At 41.3% G+C, this 25,057-nt stretch overlaps 2 protein-coding genes across 3 annotated transcripts in view; one reads left to right on the forward strand and one right to left on the reverse strand.

The window, feature by feature from the left end:
* fsip1 (fibrous sheath interacting protein 1) overlaps positions 1-13,864 on the forward strand; it is a 31,689-nt gene extending 17,825 nt beyond the window's left edge. For both annotated transcript variants that reach the window (XM_074692727.1, XM_074692728.1), the window contains 2 exons: positions 3,540-3,692; positions 13,174-13,864. In XM_074692727.1, the coding sequence (XP_074548828.1) occupies positions 3,540-3,692; positions 13,174-13,281 (261 nt within the window). In that variant the 3' untranslated portion in view covers positions 13,282-13,864. The remainder of the gene's footprint in view (positions 1-3,539; positions 3,693-13,173) is intronic.
* Positions 13,865-15,413: 1,549 nt separating this feature from the next.
* thbs1a (thrombospondin 1a) lies at positions 15,414-23,838 on the reverse strand. Its single transcript, XM_074692566.1, has 22 exons — positions 23,690-23,838; positions 23,517-23,600; positions 22,765-23,324; positions 22,600-22,678; positions 22,334-22,423; positions 22,113-22,222; positions 21,651-21,776; positions 21,154-21,250; positions 20,861-21,034; positions 20,594-20,770; positions 20,330-20,503; positions 19,962-20,242; positions 19,659-19,877; positions 19,445-19,552; positions 18,852-19,011; positions 18,630-18,748; positions 18,247-18,481; positions 17,930-18,157; positions 17,565-17,836; positions 17,371-17,468; positions 17,130-17,269; positions 15,414-17,038 (listed from the first exon to the last, which is right to left on the reverse strand). Exons 2-22 carry the CDS (start codon positions 23,578-23,580, stop codon positions 17,031-17,033), a joined length of 3,519 nt encoding a protein of 1,172 aa, XP_074548667.1. The 5' UTR covers positions 23,581-23,600; positions 23,690-23,838; the 3' UTR covers positions 15,414-17,030.
* Between the last annotated feature and the right edge of the window lie 1,219 nt (positions 23,839-25,057).

Raw genomic sequence — 25,057 nt, forward strand, 5'->3', positions numbered from 1 at the left:
TAATCAATTATACATGTAGAGACATCGGCACAGAATGCTGCTAATAAAACAGCCTGCTGAGTCTTTCATGAACTGGGACACGAACCATGTTAGTTTTACACTCATGTTCTCATAAAACTTTTGAATTTCATAAAACTATTTTATGAGCCTTCTCATGCATCCAATGTTAGGTTGAGTTTCAGTCAAATATCGAAGTTCTTCAACAGACTGCCATGAAACTCGGCTCAAAATTAATATTCTGCTCAAGATCAACTAAAGTTAAGTATTTGATCCTGTAATGTATCTTCTTGGTCATCATCAAACCAGCAGGTTTTTTGGTTTATCACCAAAATCCACTCAACTTGCTCCCATTAGCCCCAGATGTACTGTACTTTGTGGCAACCTCTGGATGTGAGAAATGAAGCAGAAGTGTTCAAAACTGCAGTTCTTCAAATGTCCACTTAGAGTTTGTGCCTAAGTTTAGGAGATATTGAGGTTCAGGCTTTTGCTTGATTGGACCTGGTTAACTTAACTGACAAGTGTGTGTTCTGTGGCTGTTTGCAAGAAGACTAAAGACCTGTCTCAACTCCACCTCAGTGCCTGTAGTTCCGTCAAAAAGTGCAGTCAGCTTCTCCAACATGGTATCCAATGAGAAAAGACTTCAGAACTCAACTTTAGAAATTGATCAATGATTGCATTAAGGCTTTATTCATGTACAACACAGTCTATGTTTGTACCAAATGCGTTTGAACCATGTTAGCATGCCAATCCCTTAAACGAGCATATGGTAAAGTTTACATTTGCAAAACATTATCATAAAAGCACTGTGAGCATGTATGCAAGAAAACAATGCAAAAAACCCAGCCTGTGTTAGATTTCCAAACTAAGAGGCCGTTTACACGACAACGGTTTTAAGGTGAAACGCAAAAGTTTTGTTGTGTTTCAGCCTTGCCTTTGGACGGAAACAGTGTTTCAGCCGACCTAAAACGCCAACTTTTGAGAATGGCCTCCAGATTGGGATTTTTTTTAAACGCTACCGATACCGTTGCCGTGTAAACAGTAAGTCGGCGTTTTCAGTGGAAATTATTATGTCACACTCCGCTTCCCGCGCCCGCATACAACAGAACAACAGTACCGTTGTTACAACCGTCACAAACTACCGTGTTGTGCTTGTGCTGCTCAATCCGCTGAATCTGCTGACTGTCTTTCAACAAAATGTGCATCTTTTGCTCCACTTTTTAACTTAGTATTCCCCAATACACCAGATGAACGGCTCAACTCTACTTCGTTGGAGATATACCAAAAGCGACTTCTGGACAAGATAGTTATAGCACCATCTACAGGCCTGGCATGCTTGCTACAGCGTTTTCAGTCCATCAGCGTTTCCGTGTAAACACAGATTTTTTTCACTGCGTTTTCACAGAGTTTTAGCGTTTTCAGATGAAACGTTGTCGTGTAAACGGGGCCTAAGTTGGTTCAATGATAAAAGTATGGAAAGGAGAATGGACGTCCACGTATCAGAAACAGTAATGAGGTGAGGAAAGCTGGAAAAACCATGTTAATCCAGTAAATCACTATTATTTTTACAATGGGGCTGTGGGCTCCCTCAACACACTAGAGTTCATTGGGTGTTAATTTAGCCACAAACAAATGCTTTAGTATGAAAATGTGTGACACACACTCTAAATTAATTTAGGCTTTGCTGAGTGATAGCTTTATCACCACTTATCCCTGCAGACAATTTTAAACTTTGCAGCGTATAGTTCTTGAAAGTAGGGCAACTTTATTTCCAAATGAAATAAATGATCGCTCCTGAAGATTTGGGCTTTTTTGTAACCATGCATTTAGTGGTGTTAGGATGGTGGTAAAGTTAGACTTTAATTTTTATTTTCCCTGGTTGTGATGCTGTGTTTCTCACTCTGGTGCAAAACAGGAGTCTAATCCCATCGTGGTCCTGGCTTTTGTAGTCTGGATGAGACAGTCTTAACTGAAGGGCTCTGGTAACGACCACTTAAAAGCGGCTTCAGAAAGAAAAGCTGTCATTATTTCTCCATAGGGAGAAAGGGCACTGCTAGGTGAGGCCACACACACTTTGGAACAGAAAAGTCCTGTTTTTGCCAAGACCTTAGAGTCACACTGCCACCATTCAGCTGTTTAAACATATATGAGCTAAACGTAGAGAAAGCACGTCTCTTTTGCTGATAAGCTTGGGAAAAGGCTTTATTCCTCTCCTAAATTTGCTGCCTCAACTTATCTGAGCTCTTCTCCTCCCTAAGTTTTAGCTAAGATTACATCCTATCATAAATGTGTCAAAATAGATTTAGTAACTCAGTTCTTCACTTCATTTTTCTGCCTCATCTCGCTGTCTCCTGTAACCTACCATTTTGCTGTATGCATGTCCCCTTTGGGAGGTCGGTGTTTTATGAGATATCCATTAATTTTGACATTATTAGATCATATATACGCCATCCTGGCAATCAGACTAACCAAGAAAAATGGAGATTTCAACCACACGGCGCTGGACTGACACTCCAAAACAGCCCTGTGGTTGGCAACATCCTCGCCCCAGACCAAACCGTTTTTCAACCTAGCTGCTGCTTTAATGGGGTAGTTGCGTGTTATGGCGAAATATGGCCCCACTGCATATCATTCACTGGTCAGCCTCAACATTGTTTATTTTTTTATCCTTCTTCAGGAAGATTTAAAGTGTGGGTCAGATGGAAATGTATATTTACAGTTAAGCATAGCCTCTGATAATTGGCCAAACCCTGTAAGCATTTTAGCATTTGTTCACCTTGCTACATCTACAGAAGCTAAGCTGTCACTGCAGCTACACCTTTAAGTTTCAGTGAGATAATTGAAAAACTCTTTCAAAGTATTTTTTAAATTGATGTTTGGCATTTACCCTAATCTATGTGATCATATCAGTCTTGACATAGACAAAAAGAAAGGGTCGTATTGAAGATCACTTATCTCATATGTTGCAACCAGTCTTAGGCTCTAAGGCTTTAAAAGTTCTTGTTTTTTTTGTTTAAATGACTCTCTTGTTAGTGAAAAAGTGCATTTTGTGGTCATAGAGGCAGCTATGTTCCTAGATATTCCTCTCAGCATGATTATCTTACTCTCTACCAACATGTCTTTTTAAAGTGTGGTATAAGAGTGACATTTGATTCAGTGTGGCAAACTTGTGCACGTAGATGCCATTAATGCACTGACCCATGTATACTTTGTCTAAGGAAATGACCTCTCTCCAGTTCTGGAAAGTTCACCAGAATTATTTATTCCTCATCTGTAAAACGAAAGAAACAACATTTGGTACTGATTGCCATATCTTAGAAATACCAAACTTCTGACAAATTGAAAGTGATAAGCACATTGTGACAGAAGAATCATGAAGGAATGGAAACTTTTCACCCAAATTATGAGCTGTTTTATGGATTTGATCCCTGTTTCATTGTTCCCGAGTGACAGCCATCAGCCAGCAGAGCACCCAAGCTGGTCCATATGTGAGATGAGTCGTTTGTACCCTGTGAAAAACAGTTGTATCTGTTGTGTATCAGGTCAGTGGCTCCCAGGGTGGCTGTACGTGTGATGGGGACCAGCAGCCAGGAGAGAAGGTTCTGCAGGATATAAAGGAGAGAAGAGGGCAGGAGAGGCGTCTTCAAGAGATCCAACAGCAGCTGGAGCTCCTGTGTCTGGGCCAGGAGATGACTGTGAGTTCAAAGCTATGTTCGTTCACACACACACACACACACACACGCTCAAACTCACATGAGACTTACATCCACACACTGTCTGCGTTCTGCTTTTGAATACTCCTCAGCACTTCTATCCGTAGACACGTGTGTGACAAATTATTACATGCACACAGCTCATCCTCAGGCCTCCTCACAGGGGGACGATGAAATCAGATGCAATATTTCTGTCTCTGCAGGCCCATATTTCTTCCCCTGTTTCTAAGTATCCTTCTTCTGTTTTGTCCAAAACACACAGCCACTCTAAAGTTTGCAGTTTTGTGTAAATTCAATATTTTGATTTACTTTTGTTTCAAGTGCTTTTTAAGTAGTTCTTGGGTCTGATTGTACAGAAAGGACAGTCGTTTCCCCACTGATACCCTTTTGTCCTCCCCTGTGTTTCATTGCTTTGGAGCATTCTTCACTCAGACTGGATCTCCATGTCCACAGTGTTCCCTAGAAACCTTTGAGCTCCGTCTGCTTTGAGGAGTCTCTGTAGAGCTACAACCACAAAACTGTCACTCTCTCCCCAAAACCCGTAGCTAAAGACCCAAAGGAGGAATGCTCTGAGAACAAAGGTGGATGGCTTTGATTTCTGCTCTCGCTGACATTTATGACCTTAAATTTTGTGAGAAAAGAAGGAAAACATTATAGATAAACTCCCTGGTCTGACTTTGTTATTACTTCCATGGGTAGCTCCTCATGGACCTGCAGGAAAAGCTACCTGTTTGCTTCTTGGCTGTGATGGTGTCAGTGGAATACAAAAACCCTCACCAACCTTTCTGTTCTCACACTGATAAACCACAACATGATGTAAACATGCTTAATTTAAACATGAAAGACGCTGATGAACCACAACATGATGCATACATGCTTAATTTAAACATAAAAGATGCCCTTTGTGCCCTCACTAAGTGAGGCAGTAAAACGTGAAGTGGCAGCCACACCCTTTCTTCAAACAAGGCCCCATGCCATGCAGCCCAAACCTATTCCTGGCCTAATGACAGAGACACAATCTGAATTTTCTTTGCTAATGAAGCCACTCTCTGTTTTAGGAAACTGTTCTCTCATTATGATCTCAAAACACCAAAACCACCAGACTCTTAACTACTACTGCTGCGAGACACTCTTTGCATTTAGCCATGTGTCAGAGCATTTATACACCGTGACTAAATGATTGAAGCCAGCGAGCGGCTGCAATGTAAACAGCACTCTCACTGTGTATATTCTTAGCCACCAGGCCTGTTTTGTGGTATGGAGAAATTTATTTGTATGGAATTTGTCTGGGAGGGCATTCTTAAACAGCTTCACACAGTTCTGTTGACTCATAAAGTTGATTTATGTCACATCCGTAGCTCAAGTCTCTTCTCACAGTCTGTCTGCACCTGAAGCACAGACCGACTGTCTGCTTAGTTTTCCTGTGTATGAGAAGTGAAAATTATAAAAGAGGTCAGTTTTTAAAATCATTAAGTATTTCATTAACTTGACTTGAGTTAGTTTTTTCACTTTAAGTACTACAGTTAACACTTAAATGCCACAAATGCTCATACTTGTTCACTACCTCTTCATCACTTGGGTCTGGCCTGCAACTACTCAGAAATATGTCAAACATCTACCCCACCCATCTCTTAGTATTGTCACATGTTTAATGTTTTACACAGAGGAACGTGAAAATCATGCACCAGGTTATTTGAGTTTGAACACAGCCTCCTGCTTATGCTCTGTTAAAATTGTCTTGATATTTTTTGAGCTTTCCTTTTAGAAATGCAAAGCTTTGATAACAGATTTTGCGTTCATACCAATGCCTTACATCCATTTTCTTGCCTTCCATTACATTTTGCTGACAGGGCAGGACAGGGAAAGTTCAAGTCAGTTTGAGGTGAACTTTCTGACTGTTTGCAGAGCTCACAGTATACATCTTCTTATGCCATCATGAGGCTAAGGTTTCCCATTTATTTAAAGAGATAGCACAATATTGTTTGAATCAACATAAAGGTTTAGTTTTGACACCCTGAAAGGAGCTTTGGTTTGCTGTTCCTCTTTGCTTGGAGAGTTACTATCCCTAATTCCAGATGAAACAGCCAAATAAGAGTTTGACCTCTCATGACGTATTCTGTGGAAATGTTTTTCTTCCAGGTATGCAGTGTCTCTTATGATACTGCCAGGACTGATTGGATATAATTGTTCTGTTATAGTACTCTAATCATTGCTTGGCCCAAATACATTCAAAAGGTTTATGTCACCAGTTTGTGGCAGCAGTGGCTACCAATTTTCCACTCCACTTAAGTTTGATTGAATAAGTGTGTGATGATAAGAGTTCAAGTGTTTGTGTAGAGATCTACCTGGTTTACGCTTTCACAGTGATTTATTTGAACCAAAGCTTTGCCATGTTGGGTTCAGATTCAAAACCCAGGATGTGCGTCATCTTTGCTCTACTTTTTCTCAGTCCAAACGACACCTTGTTTCTGTGAAATGTTTCTTCTTTGCCAAAGAAACACCTCTCATCTTGCCTTTCCAAAATACCAGGCTGTAACAAATTGAGGCCAGTGCCTTCTTTTTATGACCTATTTAGGAACACAGTAAAAAGGTGATGATACAGTTCATTCTGGATTGTGATGAACAGTTAAAGCTTAATCTATGATCCCTGAGTTTTTCTGAAGCATCTTTTGGCTTTGTTCCAAGATCAAATGAGAGAACCATCCCTACAGAATGACAGAACGGGCACACCAGGCAGTCTTGGACCAATCAGGCAGATGTTGTTTATCAAACAGACATTTTCAGGTTAGCCAAGACTCCCTGATTCAATTTACCATGAGGGAGTCCTTCCACAGAGGCCAGGTAGGTTCACAAGAAGAGAGGGAGCCATCACCCTCCTCTACCTCATCCCATCCATGTCTTGGCTGTTGGCCTTTGGCTAGTCACGCTGTCTGCTCTTGTTTTCCCTCTTTATGATCTCATGAAATAGAGACCATTCAACAAAAAGGGATTCCTACAATGGTCTCTGTTTTTCCTCTGGCACTGCTTTTAATCAGTGGCAGAGAATTACACACACACTCATTCTCTGTGCCATCAATGATTTTCTTCTTAAGTCGAAGTATTTGTGGTATGTTATTGGTAATTGCATACCAGTTTTTATGCACAGGGTCATCTGTATGTTTCAAGTGAAATAAGGACATGGCATAGTCTGTCTCTTCAGTTCAAATTGCAAAGGAATAAAAGAAGATGGGTTTGGAGGGCAAAAAAAATCCAATATGGATTTGTTTAAATTGTGAAAAACAACTCTGCCCTCAAATCTGAGGACATTTCTTCTAAGGATAGCAAAACTACTTGTCTGTAAGCTTTTGGTGGGTGTTTAAAACAAATTGACCCAAGGTAAAAACTCTGACAACCATTCTCTTTGAAGCGTTCCCATTGTGTGTCAGATTAGGGGGGTTTCTAGCAAGGCAACTTAAAACCATGTGGGCATGGGTGTGCACCGGTTTGTTTACTGCAGCTCTGTTTTTAAACATCTCCTCATAAAAAGTTGTTTTGTTTTCAATCATTCAAAAGAAAACTTTTCTTATTTTTGTAGGAAAATTGACTCTAATGATACTGAAGTATTTGCAGCAAATACCCTTCTTTTACTGGGAGATTTAGTTGTTTTTTGACCTACATTTTTTTACTGTCAATCAGCCTCATAGTTGTGATTTATTTCCTCATTTGTGAGCCAGTGTAGCAATGGTAGGAATCAAGGTGTAACTTGAACACTTGTTGCTCATTGAGGTCAATCACCCAATCAACACAGCTTTATTCAGTGTATTTTTTGCATGGGGTCTTCCCTTGTTTGACCTTATCTAATCTACCTACTGATCATAACATTTTGTCTTTGAATCTCCTGACTTGGACACATATCACTTCCTGGTTTAATCAAAAGAGGCCAAGCCCAGTCGAGGCCCTCATGCTTGAGTAAGCTGGTTGGAGCTGACCATGTGCTCCGATATCATATAGTTGAAGATTTAGGTTCAATAAGTTTTGCTTCTTTTTTCTTTTCCCTGCATGTTTAATTTGGCTTTTCTAAGCTATGCCTTAATGCGTAATAAGAAAAGGAAGAGAAGCAGGGCTAATCACAAGAATTAAATTGGGCTTAGTTCACACTCTAACACAGCAGGTGGAGGCAATCTACCCCAGGGCTGAGTACTAGGTCAAAATAAGCAACAGAAAAAGTCTATTTACTTACACTTTATAAATCAATATTTCTGATAAAAGTTTACCTCTTTATCTGCCTATGATTTGTAATTTAGGTCTGCAAACTTGATTTTTTTTTTTTAGCTATGGATGATTATACCTTGCCCCTGAAATTACTCCTGTGTCTCTCACCTTACCTCTCCATTATAGGTACAACATACAGCTATGCAGCTTCTAAATTCACCCAACTTTCCCCATATATATATATATATATATATATATATATATATATATATATATATATATATATATATATTTTTTTTTTTTTTTTTTCATTTCTTGAAAACCTTGTCTTATTTTGATTTCACTCCAATGAGGTCGCTAAATCTAGGATAACAACAATGCACACTTAGTTTAGCTTGCTAAGCTTAGCAAGCCAGACTAAATAGGTTAGCCAGACTGTACTTTTAGCTCATGCTTTGTTACCATAGCTTATTGTGTAAATGCACTCTATCTCTAATTTGGGGTTGATCATGGCTCGTTCCAACTACTCAAGCTAAAACTAAATTGTGTTTTTATTTAAAGAATACACGTGCAAGGAGCCATGCATGCACTGATGGGTAAAGTGAGGTGATAGAGTCAGCCAGGACTCACTGACATTTACAAAGTAGCACAGAGTCACCCTGGGGCGAACAATCTATATTATCTACATTAACTGACATTTGACAAATACAATATTTTTTCTTTGACCTCAGTGCTTCTCGGTGGTGTAACTGGTTCACAAAAGCACAAGGTTTGTTTAGCAAGTTGGTGTCAACATTTGATTGAGAGCATTAAGTGTGTAATGAATCAAATTCCTTCATATATTGGAGGAGATCTGGCCTCTGGGTCTGAGGACGATAGAGCTGAGGTATGTGACTGAAGTCAGTGGGTTTGAAAACTGAGCGGCCCATCCTTGTAGTAATTGGGTCCTGCTCCCTGTGTGTACAGGAGCCAACAGTTAGCTGTGCAGAGGCGGTGGTCTGTTGAGGGCAGATAGCTGGCGGGTGAAACAGTTTACGCTTTGTCAGACTGATCTACAGAAGGGAAACAGATAGTAGGCATGATCATGTAGAAAAGGTTGAGGGTTTAAACATGCTACCATTACCTGTAGGCAAGGAACCTGAGTTGCCTGACTTGAGGGTGAAATACACACTGTCACAAATGCACCATTCAAATCCACAAGGAGGTGAGTGACAAATGACAGTACATTATCCTAGAGGGGTTACACTTTCAAGAGCTGCTAAACATAATAGAGACGGATGGTTTTCTTTACATCTTCTCTGCAAGTTTCTGTGCATCCACAGACCACCTGTGCACCTGCAGGGTCGTGATCCCAGGCCAGACAAAAAAACTGCTGACCTGACAGTCTGACATTCATCGGGGCCAAATCGATAATTTGCCATTAATTAGTTTGGTTTATGAGCAACTGTGTCATTGAGCTCCTCAATGAGGTTTTGTTATTTGAATGAATAGATGAAAATATTCAATCAGCTCTTATTGCAGAAAATGCTATTTAAGAAGAGGCTTAAAGCAGTGTTTGGATACAGAACCATTATGAAACCAAACATCATGTTTAGTGAGCATGTTTTCTGAATGAAAAGGTTGTCGGTACTTCTTTCTCTGTAGTTTTATCCCTCAGTTATGACAAGTGAATGTCTTTCCATAGACGAGTCAAAGGCCCTACTTTTGTCAGTGGTAAGTGAGTCCATAGATTTTCCACATCCAGCTTGTATTTCACATGTTTATGCCAGAGGATGTATGTCTGGGTGAAACTCCAAATCCAGCCTGAAGTCTAGCTGCTCGCACAGCTGCATGCCTCCTTTGACTGGGCTGTGGTCTTCAAAAAAATAAACCCTAAATATTTTTTGTATTTACATCTGTCACACAGGATGGCTGCACAAAACCACCCATGGCAGCTTAAAAACAAATGCTTGTCCAATTCAGACAAAAGTTTCCTCTCCCCTCACCCTTTTCATCCATTTCCTTGTGGAATCTGGCTGATGGAAGCGCTATGTTTATGCTCTTTAAACTAAGCTGAAGTTGTTCCTGTCTCTTTGATAACCCCATTTAGAGAAAGGAACTGCCTGGAACAACCTCATTCGAACATGTCATGTGTTTTCTTTGGACAGCTCTGTCAGTATTTCCAGCTTTATACTCTCCTGTATACTGAAATAAAAGTGGTGTCTGCTTGGCATTACTGGATTGAGTTAAAGTCAGTTCAGCTAGCTCAGACAGACAGTCAGACAGGAAAACACACACCAGTCACCCAAAGACACCCTTGGCCTCTCTAGTATTAAGGGCACCTGAGGTCAACCAGCTTTAAAGAGCTGCAGCATTTTGACACAGAAGTTAAAACACACTTTCTTTGTTCCATCGCTGATCTCTCCTCTGCAGGAAAGTCACAGCTCCCATCCAGCCGTCTGGTGCTTGTTAGAAGCATTTGTGGCCGTTAATGCTCTAGCCAGTGGGGCACTTTTTACTGCCTTATTCATGAGCACTGAACACTGATATGCCTGTAAATGCCCTGTGCTTTTTTGTGCTTATCGTCTCAAGCTGCAGTAATGGCTCAATTATGTTAGTGCCAGCAAATCATTTTTTGCCACAAGTGGGATCTCAGTTTTAGCTAAGTCTGGAGTAAACATGAAAGGGAAGCTACTTTTGTCATGATATTCATTTGTAAAAAAACACATTTTATTTTATATTCTTTGCCATTTAAATGTGAAGGTCATGTCCATAGCCAAAGGACAGATCTTGCTACATGCATGTCAAAGCACCAAAACATGTAGAGCTGCAGGGGGCGTCCATGCTGGAATGTGCCCCTGCTGCCTGTGGTCGTCCTATCCATAGGAAGGAGATGATGTGCAGCTTCTGGGTAAATGCAAGGGTCATAAATGAGTAACACAACCTAACCTGCCATGACCTAAGGGGTGTCACTTTAGTCTTGGGACTTTGAACATGGACAGGGTTTAGGTAGAGATCTATATCAGCATCTTGGTCTTGGCTAAGGGGCTGAGGAGTTTCAGAGGGTGGTCTGGTCAGAGGAGGAGTAGATGATCGATGAAGAGTATTAGCAGCAGTTAGTCTGGATAAATGAGACACAGGAATGTGATTTTGTCTCGAGTGACTCAGCAGGATGTGGTGAATGGTTGAAAACAAACTGCATGAGTAAATATTCTCTCTGTCTGAGGAAAAAGTGCCAGACAGGAGCCAAATTTGGATTACCATTTATAAAAATATGAATGTTATTTAGCAATTAGCACAAGGCTAGCAGTAGCTACAGATGGACAAAACTGCATGACTCTAAAGGTGTTCTTGTTGGAGCGAACAATACAAAGGAATTGTCTTTCTTTTACCAAGGCATTTGTTCTAAAAACATAAACAAACAGGAAAAACACAGATCAGTTTCAACCACACAGCTAGCATTAGCATGAAAACTTTCAGTAAGATGAAAAAGCTTTCTTTCTCTCTTTCTGAGGGGAATAGAATCAAACTGCTAGTGTCAGTAAGGCTCACAAAGTACTGGCTAAGATGCCTGTTTTTTGTCTTCTAGGCTAGGCTAAGTTGCTCCTTTTAGCACAGCATCAGCTGTAATTTCTTTCAGCTAAACAGAGCTCAATTAAAGTAAGGTCCATATTTCTCAGTTGGACTCTATATGGACAAACAATGTTGCTCATCCTCTCAGTGTGTAAATATTTTTTTCAACAGTAAATAACATTAATGTTGAGCTTACAAATTGTTTCATTTCCCTTAAATGAACCCCCAAAAAACAGAATAACCCAGCACTGTGTTGCATCAAGAACAAAGACCTAAAGAGTGAATCAGGACATCAGTTCTTTAAGGTCATGGACATTCATGTCAGAGGGGTATTACAGCTAGAAACATGAGTTTCACTGTGGCACGCTGAAAGAATGAAGGCAGTCATTACTATACAATCCAGACAAGTAAGGTCTAGCTTTCCTGGACACGTTTTTGGCTTAATGTTCGTGTCATGAAAGGTAATGAGTTGATATTACTGGAACAAATTGACTGTTGAGTCGCAGCTGTCTAAATAAAGTACTGCATTCTCACACTAAGACACGGCAATTGTATATGAGCACTCTTGCATAGGTAAATTAGTCACGTCTCTCCTTATTAGTGTAAAGAAAGTGGATTAAAGGTTTACATGGCCAAAGAGCTCGATAACAGAAATTTCTCTTGAAGTTGCCAAATATCCCATCACTCTTATGAAAAGATGTTCATTTAGACATGTTTCCTCATAACCTAGTTTAAGAAGGTTGGCGTCTCTTCTTGAACTCACATGCACTCCCAGAGCGCTGCCTTAGAGGAATCTGACTTATCAGTACAAAAACAACAGCTATATCCAACTGGAAGCGTTTTTTTCCCGGACAGCTTCCAACCAGGCACAGGGGAAGGCCGCAGCGGTGAAGTATATTATTATAAACTGCCACTGTTATCACAGGTCATGCTTTAATACAACACGTAGTCTGGATTTGTCAAGAACTGACTTTTAATACCAGTAAAGGATGTTTGAAATGGGAAAATATGTAGGGAGGGTGTTAGATGAGGTATGAGCGGTTAAGCTGAATAATATTCTGCCATCAAATTGTCATTGGTGTATTAAGCGTCTTTGATATGCTTTGAAAGAAAGTGGAAGACGAGAAGTAGAAGCTATGATGTGGAGTCAACACTGAAGTATAAAACCAGGCTTAAGCCCAAAGCTAATACCATGTAGCAGGTCATGGTTGCTGGTTATTTTAACGTCTTAAAATGAATTGGTTATTATGATCTTTTTTTCTCACATCTCAGTGACAAGTAGATAAAACAAAAAAAAAAACAGGATGAAATGTTTTCATTGTCCTGCACACATGTAGTATGCATCGGTGTGTTTTGAGGCTAGCTTGACCTCAGGCTTTTTTTCTGTTAGAAAAAAAAAAAAATATATATATATATATATATATATATATATATATATATATATATATATATATATATATATATATATATATATATATATATATATATTTTTTTTTTTTTTTTTTTCTGTAGTGCAGACGAGGATGACTGCAATGTGACTGAACTCTTGTGCATGTATTGATTTGATCTGGTTGTCTCAGGTTTTGCACTTCCTATTTAGAGTTAGTAATCATTGCAATGGGGTTTGGACCAATCAGAATCAAGTACTTAACACAGCTGAGTGATTTGTGATGAAGCTGGGTTGTTAACATGTATGTGTTTTGATTTTGTCTCCCTGCAGACAGAGTCACCAGGCCTCACTGAGGAGCAGTTATCGAGTCTGCTGTATGAATGTGAGCTAGCAGAGAGCTGGGTCCAGGATCGGGAGTCATCAAGAGGCCTTATCTAAAGATCTAAAGTCCTGATTTCAAAAAAGGTTCTCCCTTTGCTGCCACCATAGAGGACTCCTTGGATCTAAACAGAACTAAATGAGAAAATTTTAAAATCATGAAAGTCATTTTCATCTCACAAACACCTGTAACATACTAGAGTGAAATGCTTTTATATTAATTTAGACATGATGGGTTTTTTTTCTGAAAAGGAAAATAAATATTCAGCATATGATTCAGAATTTGAAAATGCAATATATCTGTCTTTTTGCCTAGCTGAGTAAAATAACAGCTATTTTCTATTCTAATTGCCTTTGTGTTTTTATACAGCTGGAAAGCATCCCATTGTTTTTATTTGTGCTAATGTCTCTGCATGAGGAAGCTTAGCAGCAGGGCCACCCTTTGTATTAACCAAGTATCATATACAAGAACAGAAAATTGCTGTCATTAAGTGTAATAGCTGGGTACGGTGGCCACAGAATGTTCTACTGAACACATAAACACTCAGCTGACAGCTGCACGTCTTTCTGATGGAGCCTGAGCACTTAATTGTAATAAATTTCTCCTTTTCTTTAAGATAAATGTCTCAGATGGGAGTTTAAGCATTCATTATTTTTATTTTTTTCAAACACAGAGCAGGGCGATGGTGTCGGCCTCATATGAGTGATTGCAAGTTCAGCTTTGAGCATTCCTTTCATTCCTGTCTCTGTAGGTGATCTGCTTCGGAGTGGGATCTACTTTACTTCAGATTAAAAGGATCTCCTGAAACTGGGCCCTGTATGACATTTTTTTCCCAGTTTTATTCAAAGGAACAGGACCCCACTGACAAGACAGGACCAGCTTTGAGTTTTATGCATTTTTGGTTTGTTCAGGAGATTTGGAAAAGTTGTTGACACCAGTCTTCTTCCCTCCTGCTTGCGCAGTGTGAGTGGTTAGTCTGCACCTGGCTGACCCCAGCCCAGAGGTCCCTCCTGTTCTCTCTCTCCTGGCACTGGACACCTACGGGCCTGTTCATCTCACTCTTCACCCCACTCACGCATGCTGACCCCGTGTAAACGACAGGAATTATCTCACATTCCTCAGGACTGAAAACACGTCGGCCAGGTGAGCCTCTGGGGTCAGAAACTCCAAACCAGAGCTCTGCTATCAGTGAGACGTGCAGCCCTATCTGTAAGGGGATCTAAACAGACACCTCTGCACAAGTCAAACAGAGAGCATGCAAGCTGTTATCCCACAGATGAACTGTTTTTTTAATCTTTACCTCCTTGACAATATTTTAGCCCCATTTACAGCACATGTAGGATTTCTGCCTTTTTTACAAAAACCATCTGTGAAACGCCAATGTAATTTTAGTAGGGCAGATATACCATTTGTTTGGGAGAATGGAAACTTGGTGAGCTCAGCATGGTAAGAATGAGGTCACTCCTAATGTAAGGAGACCTGCGGCATACTGAGACTGTCTGGTTTTTCTGGCAGAAAGCCTCACTGGTGCCTGAGATTACAGCTCTTTCTGGCCCTGTGAAACAGCTCAATTAGCAGTCTGAATGCTGTGAGCTGATGATGTAGTGCTTCAGGGTCTTATTGTGGATGATTCATCTACTTTGACAAGTTCCATTTTGACATTTTTAGAGAAAACTTTGGAATTTTCAATTCATAGTCTCACTGGTGAGAGCAGAGCTATAACTTCTGTTCACTCCCTCAGCTCACTGCTAAATTCCTTCTGTCGACCTCTCACGTGGGGAGCTGTCGTTGGAAAGTGTAAGAAGATGCCGGTGTAATATGTAAAAAGATCTGGATGGCCTGTTTAGTGGGTTGTACTTCATGTCGTGTTTTCCTGCTTTTGACTCCCAAGGATACTCCCTTTCTCCAAGGCTTCACTAGAATCAACTAATAGATTCCAGTTGCTTGACACAGCATGGGAGAGGACCTCAATCCAAGGAGATATGATGTCAAAAAGGGCTAAGAAGGAAGTTCGGTTCTTTGGCCCCTTTTTGCACTTTTAACCATTTGTTTGCCAAAACAGAACACCACAAACAAAGATACATTTTTCCTGAAGTGTTTATTGTTCACTTGACATTACAAAATACCAGGTAGGAGTATAAACAGCACTTTGAGTAGAAACTATAGTACAAAGTTTATAGAAAAGCTTCACTATTAATTAAAAAAGACACATACAAAAACCAAAATAACAAAGACATCCTCATGTCAGTGTGCAAATAAGTTTATACAGACAGAAACGCTTCCATATGAGGCTACGCTTCTAGATAAATTATTTAAATAGCATATATCTACACAAATGAAATAATCTCAACATACAACAAACAATAATTTATCACAAAATGCACAGAAAAAAAAACATATAGCACAAAAAAAAGTCAAGACAACATTTCTTTTAGTTCCTTTACGTTCCTGTTTGGGCTTCTCTCACTACAAAAATATCTTATGTACAGCATATAAAAGGATGAAAAAGTCTTGCGTTTAGAAAAAAAAAAAAAACAAAACAAGAAGAAGAAGAAGAAGCCAACCAATTTTTACTCTGATGCAAAGACAAGTGATTCTTGTGCATTGCTGGCCTCAATATAAAAAGAATTAATGAGGTAATATTTGTACATAAAGGGTTTCTTTAGATTCTCCCTCGTCATAAATGTACACACAAGCTCAGGCACACCAGTCATGCACACTGTACAAGCAGAATATTTAGACTTACTGTATGTGAGGCCTATTTTGGTCAAATATGATGCAATTTCTTGCCACTAGGAGATACTGATTTTAGGTGTTTGTGATGAGTTGCTGACAACATTTTAAGCTGGAAAGATGAGCAACAGTAACAGCCTCTATGATGAATAAGTAAATAAAGACAGACTTGCATAGGTTTACTCATGGCAAGAAATAGACTGGCCCATAATGTTAATGTCCCTAGAAACTGTCTGAGATATTTACATCATAATTGATAATAATTACTGTCTAAAGCAGTGTTTAGTGTCTCTGCTTTAGGGCCCTGTGCTGTCCTGAATTTTGTGCTCACCTTGTTTCCTCTTGTGCTTTTTCCTGAGAAGACAAATATTCTGGGCCAGCCCTAAGCCTTGGCTGAATACAAGACCATGCATACGCAGGTCTGCTTTAAATTAGAGTGGGCAGTCATTTAAAGGAACCAAACAAAAAATAAAAAAATGATCCACTTGACTTCTTAACTATGCTTGTTGGTTGGCACACATGCACATACACACAAACCCCATTCACTCTCTTTGATAGTAACAGTCGGTCCATACTGTCCACGGTCCCTCAACAGCTCCTTCAACGGGTGTCATCACCCCAGCCTATGAAAGGTCTCCCACTGCCTTCTCCACACTTACACAAGTATTTTTGAGTCCACAGCAGATGTATAATAATGCTCAAAAAAAGTTATAAAAAAATATTTTAAGACGTGGAACTCTCTTTCATTTGGTCCCTCATCCACAGAGGAAAACCAAAGATAGTTCATGTGTGCAAAGCGCTGAAATTTGGCCCCCTTTCATTGCATAGTGACAAAGAGAGGGTTAATTTCTTCTGAGCAGAGCTGCGCTCATATTTGAGTTTGGCGCAGAATTATCATTGAACTTTCATTTGGCTTTGAGTCCAGAGGTCAGATCTCCTCATTCTTGCTCACTTGCCCGTCATTCCTCCAAATGTGCAGTTTTCAAAAGGAAAGGTTAAAGAGATGTTGATCCAGGTCTTGTTTTAAATACTCATACTGACAGGTTGATTCTGTCTGGAAGTCTCTGTTGTCCGATTATGTATCTGAAAGAATTAAAGAAATATGGTTAGAAATAAAATCTGGCATTTGGCAACCACTCTTTCTAAGATACTGGAGCGTCACTAATGTGCTTACCTCTGCATTCATATTTGAGATCTGAGAAGTAGACCATCTCCTGAGAGAAGACGTACAAGCCTAGTCGTCCACCTGCATATGTCTTGTCGTAGATGTTTCCAGAATCAGCCATTATTCTCTTGCCTTCATACATGACCACCCTAAAAGAGACGATGAACTTTCATCAGCTTATTTCCACATAAATCTGAACGAGAAGACGCAAACTTATTGACATACACTAGTTGGCAGGTTTCAAACTCACCTGATAAGTCCAGTCTTGGGTCTGTGTGTCAGATGCCATCTGTAGGCGGTGAAGTCCTTCCAGCCAATGTTCTTTGGGTCGTGCCACAGAGTGCGAACCTGAGAAGGATCAAATGCGAAGGTTAAAAATGTGAACACTTGTAAACACCTTTTTGCTGTGTTGCTTCAATCTTGAGTGAATGAATCTTCTCTCACCTGTCCAGGGGTGTCTCCTGTGTGCCACAGAGCATTCCTCAGATGCTCACCAGGACCGGTGGTGGAGTTGACCACTTTGATTGACAGGCCAGAGTAGCCTTGAGCTCTTGTGGGTGTGTGGGACCAGTAGGTTTGTGTGATCTGTTTCCACATGACTGTGTAGAAGCGTGAGCTGGACTGGTAGCCAAACACAAACCCAGCGTAGTCGTCATCTCTGTCTGTGTTGATGAAGAAGGTTCCACTGAAATCCACAGCGCTGAACTCATCAAAACCTGAAGTAAGATGTGAGATAGTTTAGAACATGATACTACTCTCGCTTTGTATCTGTGTACAAGCAGTGAGAGTCTGATTTTGGTTTGACGTACCAACAGCAATGCCTGGGTCACAGTTGACAGTCTGCACCAACTCCTTGCCCTGATGCCGCACCACCCAGTTGGGGTCGATCTGAGAGGTACCCTTGGGGTCCAGGGGAACCATTTGGAATCTGCGGAAGTCTGTTTCACTGATGGCAAAGTTCTCGGGACAAACGTCATGGATGTCCAGGACATTGTCTTGGTCAAAATCATCTTTGCACACATCACCACGACCGTCACCTGAGAGGAAAACAAACAAGTAAAAATCACAACCATAGAAAGCATAGACAAGGTGCAACAAAATGAACAATGAGGAAAACTCAACTCACCATCAGAGTCCACTTGATCTGGGTTAAAGGCCAGTCTGCAGTTGTCTTTATCATCAGGAATGCCGTCATTATCGTCATCATGGTCGCAGGCGTCACCCTTGCCATCTTTGTCGTGGTCAGCTTGGTTGGCATTGGGAATGTAGGGGCAGTTATCCATGTTGTTCTGGTGGCCGTCCTCGTCAATGTCCTGGTTGTTGTCACACTTGTCTCCAATGCGATCTGAGTCAGAGTCCACCTGTAGGAGAGCAGAATTCATGTTTGATGAGGTTCCTTAAATACAGACTCTCAAGTCTCTGCTTTACATAAGGTGTAAAAGAGAGCTAATGCTTTTATAAAGGATCATCTATGAAGTTATGTTTCTTGAAAATGAGCACTGGCATTACCTGATCAGGGTTGTGCTCCAGAGGGCAGTTGTCACAATGATCTCCCACACCATCCCTGTCAGTATCTCTCTGGTCCACATTGTAGACATATGGGCAGTTGTCGTTTTCATTCAGAATGCCTGTTGGAAAGTATTTAACTTAGTCACCAGGGCTCAGAAAGGGATTTTTGGGGGGCTGGGGTAAGGCATTTCAAAGGACTTAGAATTAATAGAAACCCCTTACCATCACCATCGATGTCCACTGCACAGGCATCACCCTCTCCATTGTTGTCGGTGTCAGTTTGGTCTGTGTTCTCCTCAAACACACAGTTGTCACAAGTGTCGCCAACATCATCCCTGTCTGCGTCATACTGGGCAGGGTTGTACACTCTTGGGCAGTTGTCCTGAGATTCAAAAGAAGTTTCATAAACAGGTTTAAATTTCTGAAATGGGTTATTACTCAAAGAAGATACATTTATAGGAACAAAGCTCTGCTGTTTAAGACTTTTCCTCCTCTAGCTTAAGCTGGAATGTGATGTTCCACTGCAAGTGAGCTGGTAATTTTACCACAACATTTTTCTTCCCCAACTTTCCAAATCCACACACTATGAATTATGGGCAATAAGCCACCTTTTCTTCAATTCTGCCTTATTTGGAATCAAATTAGGGTATTCCTATGCTACTTGCTTTCCACTTTGACTGTCTGGTGGAGGCTCACAAACATGGAGACTTGACATGCGTCATGCCCAAAGGAAGGATGGCTTCTCCTGATTGCTACGTCTGGTTTCTGAGGCAGAGCACAGTTTGGGACAAAAATAAACTGCTGTGATGACTCACCCTATCATCGGGGATCCCATCGTTGTCATCATCATTGTCACATTCATCACCCAGGCCATCTTTGTCATGATCTTCTTGTCCAGAGTTGGGAAGGTTAGGGCAGTTATCCTATGAGGGGGACAAAAGAGCGGTTAAGAAGGTAATCATCACAATAATGGAGTGCAGATGGATAATGATAGCCCTTGGTGTTTCTATCCATGTGGGGTCTGGCTACCTTCTTGCAGTGGTAGGTGGCGTTCTCCACACACACCAGATTGGTGTTTGGCCATCCATCCAAGTCAGTGTCCTCTCCGCAAATACGGCCATTTCCAGCATAGCCTGGCTTGCACTCACAGCGGAACATGGAGTCGGAGTACACGCCCAAATAGATACAGTTTGCATTCTTGTGGCAGTCGTGGCTACCATCCTGGCAAGGGTTGCGAGGTTTGCAAACCTATGGAAAATTACAGAGAGTTCAAAAGACTGCAAGCAGCAAGTGTACTTGCCAAAAACCTAGCATATATGTAAAAACACACACCTGTTTTTTAGCAGTTGCCTGTTCAACTCCTCTTCCAAACGGTTGGGGACCAGAGAAACGTGCAGGGCAAGGTAAACAGTTGTAACCAGGCTCTGTGTTCTCACAACGATGAATGCCGTTATGCATATGGCAGGCATCAGGGACCTCAGCACACTCATTAATGTCTTTGCAGATGATGCCATTTCCTCTGTATCCAAGTGGGCACTTGCCACACTTGAATGAGCCATCAGGGAAGCTGGTGCATCTTGTTCCAGAGAAGCATGGGTTGGAGAGACAACCATCTGCAGAGAGGAATAAACAGTGTTCAATAAAGAAATATATATGTTCATGACAGTTTTTTTAATGTTTGTGAAATCATTAATATTTACCGATAGGGCAGCTCTGGTTGTTGCACATTTGAGACATGGTAGCATCACCAACGCAATCCTTTCCACCATATTTGGGGACAGGGTCTGAGCAAAGACGTTTGCGGTACTGGATTCCTCTTCCGCAAGTAACAGTGCAAGTGTCCCATGGTGACCATGGTCCCCAGCCTCCATTGACTGAAAAGCATCAGAAAAACAACATTTAATATTTCAAACTCAGTTGATACACAAAAAATGGCTCAAATGTTGCTTTTGAAATGAACTCACTGGGACAGGGGGACTTCTGACAGCGTTCAGTTTGGCGTCCCTCTCCCTGGCAGTCCCGGCCACCCATCTGTGGGGTTGGAGAGTTGCAGAGGCGTATCCGGGTGATGTCACCCTCACCACAGGTCACAGAGCACGAAGACCAGGGGGACCAGTGGCTCCAAGCACCATCCTGTTTGACTGTGAGAAACACATTCACAATTAATTCATTTCTCAAACTGAGAATATTTATTATCATGATTGTCATGTGAAGAATCCTGAATGACTTACAGCGCTTGTCACATTCCTGGGGGTAGCAGTCACGGGTCTGGACAGAGGTGCCCTCACAGTTGCTGTTGATGCGGTCACAGGAGCGTCCACGCTGCTGGATGCCACGGCCGCAAGTCACTGAACAAGGGGTCCATTCAGACCACTGCGACCAACCATCCTCTGCAAAGTCTCTCGCTGTAGCAGGGAGGAAACAAGAAACAGGGATGATTACCTCAGGGAAAAAGCAATTGAGAAAGAAATCAAGAGACTCTGATAAAAGGTGAAGCAGGTTTGAAAAAGAAAAAGAAGCTTACGTGGTTCACAGCGGGGGCAGCACTCTCCATCAGGCACAGTGGCATTAACACATGGGATCAGAGGGCAGGAGATTTTGCGACACACGGTAGCAGAGTTCTGGAGAAAGGAACAGTCAAATTAGTACAGAAATAATGAGCGAGCTGACTGGATGAGTGGTTACTGGTGCTGCTCCAAGCCTAATTGCTTTTCCCCAATGGTGAGATCTTTATCAAGGATATAACACTCCTCCTGTGTTGATGGGAAACTCTTCCCTCACCTAACCAAACTAATTACTCTACATTTGAACGACCTTCACTAGACATTGCTGGTGAGGCCTCCTGCTGCTTTGTTCATGGTCTGAAGGACGTGCTGATAGCTCTCAGACAGGAGCTAAGTAGCTTTAACACTATTATCACCTCATTACAACTAAGATACAGGAAACACCACTGCATCTTCCCTGAGCTGGTTTCTGCTTTAGGTTCGAAGGTTGCATTCCAGGAGGTGTGACAGCACTTACTTGGCAGGTGCACTCGGTGCAGCCGTCCACAGTCCACTCATCTTTGTCCTTGTGCACAATGCCGTTATGGATGCAAATGCCACTGTAGATGTTCATTTGATTTTTCATCAGGTCACTTTCTGCAGACTGGAGACAAAAAAGAGAGGAGGAGTTAATGGAGCTACTCAGGACAGAGGATGGAAAACTTTCACTTTGCCAAAGTTCCAGTACAAATGAATCACTGACTGACACCATGATTAAGACATTGCTTGACTCTAGCGAAGCAGTGCAAATGTGACCGACGGCCAAACATATTTGTGTATTCACATGGGACTCATTAAGGACTTGGCCAGTAATTACAATACCAGTGACAAGTGGCAGCAGTGAGAGCGCGGAGGGAAAGAGGGAGAGAGCAAAAGGGAAAATGGGGGTGAGTGACGATGGTGAAAAAGAGCAGACAGCCTGAAGGCCCTCTGAGCTTACCACTTTGCGCAGCTCATTTGACAGCTGTTTGACAACCACGCCGAGTCCTCTGAGCTCCTTGAATATGCCGGCGATGTCCTCGCAGGAGAAGCCGCAGACAGACTTCAGGTCTGAGCGGAGAGAAGAGAGGAGAGTACCATAAATAAGTTTACCTGCTAAAGTTTACAGCTGAGCCTTGGTACAGAGACACAGGTTGTGTGTCTGGGGAGGAGATGTCTCACCTTTGGATTTGTGGCCTGTGTAATCAGTCCTAATGGCAGGGCTGGAGCCATTGACAGGGTTGTCCAGGGTCATGACATCAGTTAAAGCAGCTTCAGGGGGAAAGGGGTGAGAAGATTAATGCATTTCTGTTCAATTAAGCTGAAAGTCTAATTTTATTATGATTAATACTTCTATATTTTACATCTGATTAAGACTCCCTCTGTTCAAAACTTTAAAGGTATTTTATTCTGCTGTTTGGTGATGATTCATATATTTTTAGACTTACCTCCACTCTGGCATCCTTTATTTCTCAGAATGGTCTCAAGAGTTGTTCCAAAGACAAAGCGCACATTCTGAAGGACTCCCTAAAGGACAAAAAACATATTAGAATAAGTTTTAAAGAAAAGTAGAAAATAATTAGTAGTAAATAGTACAGCGCTGATAAACCTACCATGAATTTTGCCCTGGCGGATCCTTTTCCAATCCTGAGCTTGGCAATGTCAGCCACCTCCTGAGACAGCACCCTCTGGATTGGCACGTCCAGCTCTGACACATTGATTTCCTCACAGCCGACGTACAGCTGCACCCGATCATCTTGAACGAACAGAGTGATGTTCTTCCAGTGTCCGGAGGCCAGTTCTGCATCCTCGATGGACACAAGCTGCTGCTGGTTCGCGGTGGAGAAGAAGACATCCAGAGTATTCGCCTGCCCGTTGGAGATGATCTCAAAGATTGGTCCAGACCCGTCAGTCTTCTCAATGGTCAAAAGGCTGCCCCTGGTTCTCTTAAACTGCTTCAGGTTGACGAGGAGGAGGAAGCCTCTCTCAGCCTGGATGGAGTCGAGGAGGTCCCTGAAGTCGTTGTCGGGGACCGCGGGGATCAGGTCTGCGTTCAGGACTTTGTATGCATTGCTGTAAGGATCTGCGCCTTTGACCAGGGTCACGCCGTGTTGTCTCTTGTTTACTCGGACCAGATCGAACAAGTCAAAAACACTGTTATCATCTCGGCTCTCTGCGGTCAAGGGAAATAAAAGAAAAACCTCGTCAGCTCTTTTTCTCTCATAATGACAGTGTGCGTAAAAACGCACTGAAAGTCAGAAACTGCCAAAGGAATAAACACAGCAGACAACACAAAAAGCCCAGCACACACAGGTTTTAAAACGTATTTTACAATGAAGAATAAACAGACATTTTCAACTCTCACCTGCCAACCTCGCGCCTTCACAACTCCAAAGCATCAACAGCAAAAAGATGCCACACAGCATCATCTTGAAATCTCAAGTGATTCCTGATGCAACCAAAGAACAGCAAACACACCGTTAGAGACACATTAAAGCTATGTTTCCCATTCACAATGATACAAAATGATGTACAAACCTTTAAAATGAAAACTCCCTCAGTGGAAAGATTTTTTAAAGTAGGAAAAATTCCCTTCTTCTCTGGTTATCTGTCCCGTTTCTCTTCCCTTATAGCTCCCTCTCTGTAGAAGCTCCTTGAAGTTTCTTGAAGAGTGTTTCAAAGTCTCTTTGAGCTCCTCTCCGGGATTTATTCCGGGGATTTGACTTATTCTACTGACTTATCCCATCGATACTACTGCTATTTAAACAGTTTGAGTACATTCCTGAGCTGCGGTCTCCACCAATAGGATCGCAGCAGCACAAAGGGACGGACTTGTTGTCTTACCTCACAGCCAGTCAGAGGAATATCCGCGACGCACACACCGAGGGGGAAAATGCATTCCTGAGCTGAGTTTCCATCACCGGACAAATATTTCATACACACTGTGGAGCCAAGACGTGGTCGTTTCCGGTCTAATAAAAGTTTAATTGTTCGGCAAACAGTCTCAATTTTACAAAGCAGTCATTTCCCTCCTAAATATATGTAGATTTATATTTCTTATGCTCCCACATAAGTAGGCCAATTAACTCAGTAGACTGAAATATAAAACGAGTTATGAGGGAATATAAAAGTCAAAATAAACATTAAGTTATATTCCATATTTCAGACGTACGTATTAATTTCACTTCATATTTATAACAAAAAGCAAGAGACGGTTTCTCTGCTCAGTTGGCCTGGTGTTTTTTTTTTTTCTTTGTACCACGTCTGGCCACCAGGGGACTCAGTGAGTAATAAAAGTTTGATATGTTCAGGGTGAGTGAGAGGTGTAACTGTGTATTCTTTAAACTGGATGTGTGCAAAAAGGGAAGGTCTAGAAATGTGAGAGTGAGCTTAAAGAAAGGTCAAAAAGCTTGACAAAGCTTAATAAAGTCAAAATGATGAGAAAAAAAAAGATTCATTTGCAGAAAACCTTTTAGAATCCAGCAGTTGATGTGAATAAAAGTGAGATAATACACATAATGTGTACAGACAAATGTTTTGTGGAATCTTAAATTAAAATCAATCTATTCCTTCTGATTTTTTTTTTTTTGTTTTGTTAAAAAAAAGGTTACTTCATGCTCATTCTTTAATTTTGCATGTGTCCCTCTATGTACGGAGACTGTTTTCGACTTGAATTGGTCTCTATCCCCTTGTATGGATACTGATCCTCCTAATTGAATCAAATCAATGAAAGATTATTTTAGAGAATCTTGAAGTTGTGAAACTGTTGCTGCCATGTCTGAGTGCAGTTTTTGTGGTACAGTGGTGACAGAAGTCAAATGATGCCTAGTCTCAAAGGATCTTAATAGTCATGAGCTGCCCACCACACGAGTAAAGGAATAATCACATTATCACAGTGTTTAACAG

This window comes from Halichoeres trimaculatus, unplaced genomic scaffold (assembly GCF_033239565.1).
Source record: "Halichoeres trimaculatus isolate MK-OKI-2021-1 unplaced genomic scaffold, fHalTri1.1 fHalTri1_scaffold_17, whole genome shotgun sequence".
NCBI classification, from domain to species: domain Eukaryota; kingdom Metazoa; phylum Chordata; class Actinopteri; order Labriformes; family Labridae; genus Halichoeres; species Halichoeres trimaculatus.